The following is an 11,868-nucleotide window of genomic DNA, read 5'->3' on the forward strand; positions in this document are numbered from 1 at the left end:
TACACGCAGCAATCAAACAGAAAAAAAACTCCGGTGGCCTCGCAACCAATTTGGCAAGCTGCTCCATTTGTTTTACTTCGTTATCTGATGACGACATCAAGGTAACCACTAAAATTTACATTTAAAATTGACTGACATGTCTGTCTCAACGAAAATTAACCTACCGCCAGTCACACAATGTCGCGAGCGCTTTTGGCAAACAGATGAGAGGCTTGAAAAGGACATTGACGCACACACGCGAGAGAGTTCGGGTCTTCTCAGGTCCATTCGGCAAAAACACGTTCATTTTAAATTACCAGAGACTTGATGCCGCTATTATTATTCCCGACCCGTGTCTGAGGCACACGTGAAACTTTTAGATCTGAACCCGATCGGGTCTCGGGTCGGACCTCGGGTTTTCAGTTAGTGGACCCGTGAAGACCTCTAGTGCAAAGATCAGCTCATTTGCATTTTAAAGGACACACCCAAAAACGGCACATTTTTGCTCACACCTACAAACTGACAATTTTAACATGTTATAATAAATTATCTAGCCGTTATATAAAAGCCGTTAAGTGCTTCCCATAAACATTGTGAAATGTGGATGCGTGTGTGCTCTTTCAGAAGTTTACTTAACTATAACTCATCCAGGTTTTCATCTATGAACTGTTAGAGAGAAACATTTCAGGGAGTTGGCGAGAAGCTCTCCTTGTTCTATAGTTATAGAGCCACCGCAGCTCTGCTAATGTGTTTGTATTGATGCCTGGAGGAAGATTAGCCTTGTTTTTCTCACGTAGAGTTATTATGCATTCATAGATGTATTTTTGCTTACAGCAGCTAGAAAAAGCGCAATAGCATCTCTCTTTCTCTCCTTAACTCAATAGCTTGCTTACGGTGGTCCACCCACTCTCTGCTCACATTTTGTTGTGTTTGCCGTCTTTGTATTGAAGCCTTTAACAGCTATAAAACTCTGTTAGCCTTGCCAAGTTCGTCTGTTAAAACACCTAATGCTACACGTTCCTTTCATCTATGTTTAGTTTTGGCTTTGTTCGCACAATTGTCTCAATTTAGATTTTCGTGATATGATTAGAGTTTATTAACCACATGCTATTTTGCAGACTGCCACCACAGATATCTTAAGCATTCCTTATCAATTTGAAGTTACGGTACCCTGTTGAGCAGGTGTTTTGGATGCGGTGTCACCACTTACAATTACGGCCCTCCAGTGTAGTAAGACCATCATATCTTTAACCTGTAGGTTCTCCATTAACCGCACCTCTCATAAAGATTAAAGAAGGAAATATGGGAAGGGGGAATAAATTGGGAAGAGCTGACAGTGCAGATGGCTGTGGGAGTTACTAATGATCTGAGCGTGCTCAGAAGCACCTCTAACCTCAGCTCATTAGGACTGTAAGGTGGCTCGTGCCTTTTATGTTTTTGTTTTATGTTGCTCGCAATAAAGGCATTTTCATGTCATATTCATACCATCTCCAGAACTCCAATATCAGCTGTGAGTCAAGCGCTCACTTCTGCGTTTTTTCAGATTGCTCACTATGAGACCATTAGGGGGCGTGCACACCAAAGCTTTTACGCCCGGGGTCGGCGCATGTTTTCAATTGTTTCCAATGAAAGCTCTGCGTTTTTTAAATAAGCCAGCAGCTAGCGTTTTTTTCTTCGCTGAAAGCCGCCGCTCAGCGTTTTTCTGAGCACCGAGAGTTGAAATAGATTCAACTTTGGGTGAAAAGCTCTGCTTGTCAATGTCAGTTCTCACACGCCCGTGGAGCAGAGACGGGACAAGTATCACAACAACCAACCGACTCACAGCTCAAGTATCACAGCTACCATTCGGCGTACCCAGGTGTTTTCAGCCGCATAAAAAAGCTTTGGTGTGCCCTGCCCCTTAGTGATTGCTCATGAGGACTGTACCATTATTTTACGTTCTACCATTGAGCATTCTGGGTTGTCAGCAGTGTCAAGTGTAAACAAAACTTTTTTTTCATCACTGCGGAAAGTTCACCTCACCTTGCTGTGTCTTTACAGTGCACTTATCTTGCTTTCTTTCTCCCTCTCTTCAGGAGTACGCCGACCCCCTGAGGTAGATAAGTCCAACCACAGTGTTCACTACACTTTGCTGATTGCATGTGTACTAGTGGCGTTTGTCCTTGGTGCTTTCCTCTCTGGGTTCCTTGTCTCCTGTTATTGCAACCACAATGTTAACAAGACCAAAAGGCTGTCGAAAGACCCAGAGGCACCAATCCCTCACGCTCTATCCCTGCGCAGCCTGGCCAAGCTAAACGGCTTGCTGGAGAGTCAAAATAAGGATGAGAAACTAGAAGTGTCTTCACCCAAACTCTACAACTCTTTCTTCAGCAATGGCAAAGAGCAGGCACATCGAAGGAACGCCCACCACGGTGCCATGACGGACCTCATTCATCCACATCATCATCATTCCACAGAGCTCACCGGCCTGCCGACGCCCGATTCGACACCGGAGCTTCCCATCAAGAGCATGAAGGCTTTCAAGAACCAGTGGGAGAAGAATCAAAACTGCAATAATGCTAAAGAACCCAAATCTCATAACATGGGTGCATCTCGACCGAGCTCCGCTATCCAGCATCAGATGTTTCCTTTCTCCCAAGGACTCAGCAACGGACAGGTACTGGGTGGCTCGGCGCACCTCGATGAACGCAAAGTCCACAACGGCGAACGGGTCGTAAATCAACCCTATCATTGTTACCCCCACAAGATCGTGGACGTCACCTCCCTCGACGAACTTCTGAAACACATCCACGAAATCAACGTGGCTACTGGTAAAAGTCCCACTGTCCTTACTTCCTCCATGTCAGCCCATGGCGGTCAAATGGCGTTCGCGAACCGCATACAGCCGCACATCCCAGAAACGGAGTCTGCGCCGTATTACAGCTCCTCCACTCTTCCTCGGGACAGTCTCACTCGTCGCATGGACGTCCCACCTGAAATTCCTCCCCATCATCACCAGTCCACGCTGGAGAGAGCGTCCCGTCACTCATCCCAGCGTCACTCACTAATAACCACCCCCAAGATGCCCAGCGGCGGCGTGGTGCCACGACAACACAGCTTCAACCAGCGCAGCTCCCATCAGCCCCTCCTGCTATCCCGAATGAACTCCGGCGGCAGCAGTTCGGGTTGTGACGTACGACATCCGCTCATCCCTAACGGATATCTAGCGCGCCAGCACAGCTACAGCGAGCAGCCGGATATTCACCGTGGAGCTATCGTCCGCCGGACAGCCTCGCTTAAGCCCGACGTCCCGCCCAAACCGCTCTTCATCCCTGCCAGCTCGCCCGTCAACCAGGCGGGGAATTTCAACTACTGAACGATGGAAAAGCCTGTGGTTTTTCGTGAACGGTTCTCGACCTCTCAGAACTAAACGTGTGAGGATTAAAAGATAAACTGCCTTTATCAGGGACAGATCCTCTGAAGATTGACTGCCAGTGTTGTCGACTTTACATTAGAACTATGACCTGTTTTCTGTTTCATAAATATATTTGTACCATATTGGTATTGCTCAGCTATTGGCCAATAGGAGGGGAGGAGTTGCAAGAGTCCACACCCACCTAAATTTAGCCTGACACGGTGATGAGTGCGTGGCTTTACGGTGTCACTTTGGATTGTCTATTCACTACAAATCCTAACTTCTGGACCTGAACGTTTATCCGAACAAGCGTACACACCTTTGATACTCTAAAATCTTTCTTGCTTTGGTTCAACTATTCTGTTTGTGTAGAGTTGATGAACTACTGTGCTGATCCCAAGTAGAAACGTGTATATATGCATGTGTGTGTGTGCGCGAGCGTGTGTGCGTGTATGCGTGTTCATAACTGCACAGAATATGTGAACATATACATGCCCAGAATATCGAAATGGTTTAGCCCCTAAGCAGATGTGCCCACACAACCAATGAAGATTTCTTTGTAAAATCCATAAGCAATAATCTCAATCTCATTCTCTCCACTCCAGCGTAATTCAACTAGAAGAATTCAATTCAATAAAAGTTAAAACTTAAAGTGTAGCTATAAAAAAAGTTTCATTAAAATGCTCAGTCGCCAATGAGGTGAATCGATCTTACCGTCATGAAGGAAAAGTGTGTACTGTATACACTTAAGAGGAATGTATTCTTTGTCTTTTGGTTCAAGGGTGCTTCAGTATTTATCTTCGGATCTCTGGTATGATAACGTTTTTAACCTGAAAATGAATCTAAAAGTGTCCAAACCGGGTGTGACACAGTAAAGAAACAAGCGATAATAGTTCAGTATTTGTCCTAACCAGCGAGCAAACAATTTTTTTATCGTTTGGTTTCTGTGATGATGCGCAAAGGGGAGCCCCTCCCACATTGGTCCAATTCACAGCTATTTTAAACATCATATGTGTTCTGATTGGCTGTGATAGATTGCAAACAGACAAATTGCTTGTTTTTAAGAACGTGTTTCGTCTGGCTAAGATGCCATAAAAGTCCAGCAAAATTATTTTCTATTGAGTTATTCCTATATTATGTGTTACAAACATTGTATCAATATTAACACTACAACTGTTTTGTGTAAATAGATATAAAGATAACTAGCCAAATTTGAATCGTTTGTGTAAATTTGTGCCTTATTTAATATGATGTGTTGGGGGGGTTGGCGGCGGAGCGGAATAGGAAAGAACAGGGCAGAGGAGCCGTCATTATATTTTTATTTTTAGTATTTTTTTTTATTTTGGTTGTCTGTATGTGTCATAGCTATTGTAGATATATATTTCTAAATACTTTTGATATCCCCAGGCTGTGTGAGGCTTTTGCATTTAGATCAGCATTTATTTTCTTTCTGTCTTTCTCGTGCATTTAAACTCCTGCCCTCACAGAACTGGGTTTTTCCGAAATTGTATAACATAAGATGCGTAAACAACTTCTTCACTCAAGTGTATTTTAATATCTTTTGTTTAATAGCGGGAGAAAGACTTCTTAAGCTTTGCTTTCTGTTTGGAGGAGAGATGTGTGTGTGTGAGCGAGTGAGTGAGCGTCTGTGTGTGTGATCCATAAGGAGACGGTATCAGTCGTCTGTACTGTAGTTCAAACACATACCTCCCTTTCCTTTTCCCTAAATACTTCCTTTGCTCCAAATCATCTTCTTTTTCAGTCTGTCTAAGACTCTATGATGCGTCAGCTTTTGCATAAATTTTTGGTGCTGGTCTAAAACTGTTTTATCATGTACACTCGAATGAACTTTTCAAATTGGCTGCCTGTAACCGTGTCCTGTCGCTCCTTACAAAACCAAATGCAACATTGCATTTTAAAGAACTGCTACTACATCATATGCATCATCACAGATGGAAAACGGATTGAGTGTTGAACATCTGCTCCGCCCTCTGCTGCAAACTGGAGTGAAAGACTGGAGCAGGATGTACGGGAGTAGTTTTTTTGAATTTCTATAGGTATTTTGATGGAAAGGGAACCGCGTGTGTCTGTTTTACCTGCTTTAACCATTGAGGTTTCTGTTTTTGCACAGTGTAAATACAGTCCTGGAGTTTCCCAGGATTCAGTGCTCTGTTATTATTGGGCAAAACCCCATGGATTCTCCACCCCTGCTTTTATGGAATACTGTTGTATTTTCCTTATAACAGAAATAAATGAAAGATCATAACATGCATTTGGTTTACTAATTGATTATATTATAAACGTTACCTGTTTTTGTCTCCTTTTATTTATTTTACATGTACAGTGACATTCACACTTCAACAGCTTACTAAGTTGTTTTCCTTAAAAATCCCAGATTTATAATGACCATGTTAAGAAGTGAAAAATATTTGGGTGTAGTCAAGGTCTCGCTGCTGTCGCAGATCCTGATGTAAAGCACAGCTGACTCAATTGTTAGTGTTGGCCAACCACAGCTGTATTACAAGGATGCATGAGATGATGTTGACCGTACCACACGAAGGCCAAAAAATGACTCAACAGCCATTTTGCTGCCCTTGGTCCTTGGTTTTCACGTGAATATGTATTGAATGTGATTTCTATGGCTCTCTGGCCAGATGTTGAATGCACATGCAAGGATGGATTATGGGTTAGCTAAGTGGAGACCTTTAAACGACAGAGGACTCAAACTGAGACGCCCACAGTGACCTGATATCAGCGAAATAAAAAAGTCCAAGGAATGTAAAATAACACAGAGAGTGCGTGCAAGCGTGAATGATGAAATATTGTGCTACACTTAGGGTGTCCAGTAACTTTAAGCTTGAAATATACTTTCATACTTTCATTTTTACGTGCACAGTGGAGCGCACACTCTCATAAAGCATATTTAATTTGATTTGAATGCATGCATAGACATTGGATGAATGCAATACTTCTCCTAGCCTACAGGGGTCCATAAGGAGAAGTTAATTGTATTATTGAGGTTTTCTTCTTGACCTATTTGCACCATAGATTTTTTTTAAAAGATGTAGGACGCCCGTTCGCTCTCTTCCAGTGGCGGCTGGTGACTTTTATTTTGAAGCGCACGATGCGAAGTTCATCAAAACATATATGTAGCTTGTCATGTGTGTGGTCTGTCATTTCAAGGTGTGTGTTCTGCGCTTTGGGAGATCGTGTGTGCAGCACGTGTCGTGCCAAAATTAGTGCCTGCTGCCTTGAACTTGAAAAGAGACGCTCGCGTTTGCCAGATACTCGCATAATCTCATGCGTAATCAGAGTTTACTTTTAAGGGAGTGTCTTGCGTGTATTTAGAGAATGTGAGCATCTCTTTTATCATAAATGGTTTTGACGCGTGTGCAGCAGGCACTTATTTTGACAAAACACGTGATGCACACAGGATCTCTCCACACGCAGGACACATATTTTGGAACAGGGAACCACACACGTGACAATCTGAACACTTATTTTGAATTAGCGCATCCTTGAAAGAGCAGTCACGAGCCGCCACTGCTCTCTTCCATTGGTGAAAAGTGAAGCCACCATTGTCCCGATACGGCGCTGACATCTTGGGTTTTGAGTAGCGATTTCAGGACCAGTCCTGCGCAGTAGTGAGCAGGAAGTAAAGCCGCGAAATCAAGGCCCCGCCCTCGCAGAACGGCATATCACAGCTGTCAATCATGACGTGACACCACCTTTTTATAGCATTAAATAACTAACTAAAAGCAAACTTATTTAAAAAACAAACACTTGAATTTACATCAGTGTGATAAAAACTACAGTAAATGACAGAAAAAACAGCTTTGGAAAAAAGATAATTAAAGTGTAATTCAATTGTTTAGTTGGTCTCAAGTCCCATTGAATAACATGTGGAGGCGGGGTTTATGACCTATACTGGGACCAGTCACTGGGGGGCAATCGAGACGTTTTGGCTTCACTTTTCAGAGCTTGTGCAGCACGCTTGATTTGCACAATGTCTTTCTTATATATGGCCTTCATTGTTGATATAGCTTTCCAACGTTCCGGTCAGTTTTGTTAACTTATTCCCCGCCAGACATTTTTTGAAAAGTTGCCCTCCAGCATGTTTTGTGATTCTCACAAAAGTTTCACAAAATGCCTTCCAGGAAAATATTCTTCTAAAAATATATAAACATATACAAATATATTTTTTTCTCTGCTTACTCTACTTAAATATGGGTATTTTCTTTAAAAATAATTTTTTTAGCAAAAAGCTGAAATAATTGCATTTTTGTGAAAGGAATTTGGTTGGAGATCAGATTTAGAACAATTATTAAAACATACACAGAGTTTAAAATTAGTAAATAACATTTTGGCTTCAGTTTATTCATAAATTGGGTATCTAGTGCAGTAATTCTCAAAGTGTGGTCCGCGGACCACTATTGGTTCGCCAAACCACCCCAGTGGTCCGCCAAAAGATGAACTTAACTAGGGAAGTGTTTATACAATCGTCACTTAAAGGATAATTCCGGTATTTAACACTTTGAGTCTCATTTCTGGTTTGTTTTGGATGAACTACAGTGATGGACACAGAAATTTTGACAATGGGTCGTGTCTTGACTTTTTGACTGATTTAGAAGCGTCTCTTGACTGCTTCAGAATGGAAGTCAATGGCCATGCACAAACATGTTTTAATGACAACACTTAACGTTCATTTTCAAAACTGTGCTGCTCACCGAGTGGTTCGTGGTGTTCGTTGATGATTAAAAACAAATATATTGGCGCAATGTATGATTTCAATCCGTGTTGTTTGCTATAGTGGAACTATTTTTTCAGATACCTCACAACCGCGTATATACTTCCGCTCTATATTTGAGTCTGAAGCATGAATGAACGTAGTCCAACAAACTGTAATAAAACGGTAGTATACTTTCAAAATCAAGTTTATTTATAACACTTACACCATCGAATATGTTTTTTCATCAGCAAAACAATAAAGAAAATATTTTGCAGAAACCCCAGTGCTCCGTCATGCAAGTCAACAGATCCGCACACTTTAAGAGCTAAAGCATATATATCCAATACAACAGTAATCCCCCATAACTCCGTGTGACATATTGACGTCTTGTGAAGCAAATCAATCAGTTTTTGCAAGAAACTGAACGTTATTTACAACACTATTAGCGTGAATGCCAAAGCAGGAAGCGTGCTTTCCGTTTGAGGTGATCTCTTCCACTAGTGCTGTTGTTGGCTCTGGATGTTGGTCTCTCTGCGCCACCTATAGAGCGGGAGCGTGAAGCGCACTTCCTGCTTGGCAAAAGCTCTGCATTAACGCTGTAAAAAATATATATATATTCGAATCTCAAAACTGAAAATCGAATGTCAACCCATGAATCGAATGTCAGCCCTACAAATATGGGAAAAATTTCTTCTGAGAGTAAACAGCCCCTTTTCTGTTTCCCGGCGGCGGAGTGATATATCAGCGAGCATTGCGTCTTCATAGAGAAGTCAATGGAATTTTACAAAATGCCAAATAAAACACGACAGAAACTGTATTTCGCTACACAACTTGTTTTTAATTATCAACAAACACGACGAACCACTCGGTGAGTAGCACAGTTTTGAAAATGAACGTTAAGTGTTGTTTTAATGACATGTTTGTGCATGGCCATTGACTTCCATTCTGAAGCAGTCAAGAGACGCTTCTAAACGAGTCAAAAACTCAAGACATGACCCATTGTCAAAATTTCTGGGTCCATCACTGTAGTTCATCCAAAACAAACCAGAAATGAGACTCAAAGTGTTAAATACCGGAATTATCCTTTAAGTAGATTTTTAATGCACTTGCAAAACTGTAATATCAGTTCTTGCCTTTCTGTTTTAATAACGTAAAAATGGATCGGTGGCTACACCAAAGATGAGTCAAAAGAAAGATCAAGCGCCAACTGAAAGCAGCTAAAATCCACAGATCTATTAGTTTTGTAATGTACTTTTGTTTCATGTGTAAAATCCCTGTAATTTCAGTGATTTTGGACATTAAGGGGAACATTTTTTTTCAGCATTTTATAGTTACCATAGTTACAACCATAGACTTCATATACCCACCACCTCAGTTTTAAACTAATGGCTCTTTGGAATGACATTAAGTGGGACCTAGGCTGTTATACTATGTTTAATTGCAGTTTTTTTTCATATGTGCAGTTTATTGTTCATATTAAGCTGTAACTCATTTCACATTTACTTTTTCAAATGAAATGTGCGCAGTACACACGATTACAAAAATATGGCGGTGTGTGTTCTGATGACGATCTTTGCCTCACACACATATGCACTGATCCTTGTGTACATGTAAAAAGTGAACTACACCCAGCCCTTTAGTTATTACAGTTGCCACACTATTTCTTAGATCATAATTCTGTCATAATTTATTCTTTTTTTATAAGGGCTGATGGTGTCTATAATATGGTGTCATAATGTCTATCTAATAAAGGCAAAAATGTCCCAAAAACATAACTTTAAAAAAAATCACAGTTTGGGTACTGCAGGAAAATATATAAGCCTACATCAGTTCGATTTTTATAAGCCATAAGTCATCCAGAAAATGTTTAATGCGCATTATAAAATGCTAAACTGGTTCATTTTCCAGACATAATTATTAAAAAAAATCTATAAATCTGTGATCTTAGTCTCCTTGTAAATGTAGTTGTGCATGTTTCACATTCCAAAGAAAACAAGATGAGCATCCCATTTTGCTGTGCAGTGTATGTGTGCGTGCGTGGATGCTTTTATATTTAAATAGAAGATTTTTCCATTTCGGCGCTGCTTTCTCAGCACTATCGTCTCTGAATAGATATGAGCTCCAGCACTCAGACAGAAAATAAGGAACCATGATCTTGAACCACGAGACAGAGGACCTTGATTAAATGCTCCCTGATAGTTTGCTGGTTCTCTCTCTCTCTCTGCTCTTGTTCAAAGGCAGTTGAGATTAAATTCTCGAACTTTAGCTGCCCTCATCAGCTCAAAGCCTCTACTAGCTCCAGATCGAAGGAGGTTCTGCAGATGAACAGCGGCAGTACTGACTTCTTGTCATTGCAAATCCGTTCGCTGTTTTGTGGATTGTTTGGTTGTGGCCAAAAACAAAACAAATGATTTCTCTCAAAAACCAATATACGGTTCAAAAGCGATTTTTACCAATCTAGCTAACAAAAGCATTGCGGCTATCTCGCGTAGCAAAAGCATGAATGCATTTCCCGGATGGAATTATCCATGCATTTATATCTGATTTTGTTACTAGTAAACGTCTACACAGTGTTTGCTACATGTATGCATTGTTTAGTACATCTGTTTCTGCCTCGTGCAGCATTCCAGAGCAGACAAGTGGTGTTTGGTTCAACGGACAGGCTAACAACAGGTTACCTGACACGGTTTCCATTTTTCCTCATCATATGAGTAACTGTCTGATATTACCTTGGCAAGAGTCATCAGATCTGTGTCAGAATATACACTTCATTCCTGTCTGTCGGTTTTTTCCTCCATTATTTTCTTTATTTCTCTCTCATTCACTTCGTCTCACTATCTCTGTTTCTCCTGGCTGGTTGTCAGGGCTCTGGAAGTGTGAGGGTTATTAGAGAGGTGCATTCTGGGAAACGAAATGAACAGCTTTCATCTCAGAGCTGTCAGGCACTCTTAACATGTTGAACTTAAATGGAGCTGTTAGACTAGTATCTTAAGTGAAAATACCCGCCTGGTTTCTCTTGTTCGATATGGATTATATTATTTTTGTCGCTAACATCTGCAGGTTCAAGGCTTGGTCTATGTGAACACACTGCAGTGGTTTGTAGCGGCGTATTATGCTATGAGTTTGTTTGTTTGTGAGTGAGTGGTGGGGTTTTTGTCTGTTTCACAGTCAGTAACACAGATGAAAGGATGTATACAGAACAGAGCATGAGAATAGACGCTGCTGACAGCAAGCTATACAACTATGCTGACTACATCTGTTTAGATGTGTATGTACTTGCAGGTTTATTATATTGGGGCCTATTCTATTTACAGAGCTTATAACATTATTAAAGGGACACTCCACTTTTTTAAAAATAAACTCGTTTTCCAGCTTCCCTAGAGTTAAACATTTGATTTTACGTTTTGGAATTCATTCAGCTGATCTCCGGATCTGGCGGTACCACTTTTAGCATAGCTTAGCACAATCCACCGAATCCGACTAGACCATCAGCATCGCGCCAAAAATCACCAAAGAGTTTCAATATTTTTCCTATTTTAAACTTGACTCTTCTGTAGTTACATCGTGTACTAAGACCAACAAAAAATTAAAAGTTGCGATTTTCTAGGCAGATATGACAAGGAACTATTCTGGCGTAATAATCAAGGACTTTGCTGCTGTAACATGACAGCTGGAGGCGTAATGATATTACGCAGCACCCGAAAACAGTCCCCTGCTATTGAAAGTAACCAAGGAGACTATTTTCGGGCAGTGCTTAATATCACTA

General features: G+C 41.1%; 1 protein-coding gene across 6 annotated transcripts in view; it reads left to right on the top strand.

The window, feature by feature from the left end:
- sema6cb (semaphorin 6Cb) overlaps window positions 1-5,645 on the top strand; it is a 354,388-nt gene extending 348,743 nt beyond the window's left edge. For all 6 annotated transcript variants that reach the window (XM_073872208.1, XM_073872209.1, XM_055210271.2 and 3 more), the window contains one exon: window positions 2,055-5,645. In XM_073872208.1, the coding sequence (XP_073728309.1) occupies window positions 2,055-3,334 (1,280 nt within the window). In that variant the 3' untranslated portion in view covers window positions 3,335-5,645. The remainder of the gene's footprint in view (window positions 1-2,054) is intronic.
- Window positions 5,646-11,868: the final 6,223 nt, after the last annotated feature.

The sequence above is a fragment of the Misgurnus anguillicaudatus genome, chromosome 10 (assembly GCF_027580225.2).
Source record: "Misgurnus anguillicaudatus chromosome 10, ASM2758022v2, whole genome shotgun sequence".
Taxonomy (NCBI): domain Eukaryota; kingdom Metazoa; phylum Chordata; class Actinopteri; order Cypriniformes; family Cobitidae; genus Misgurnus; species Misgurnus anguillicaudatus.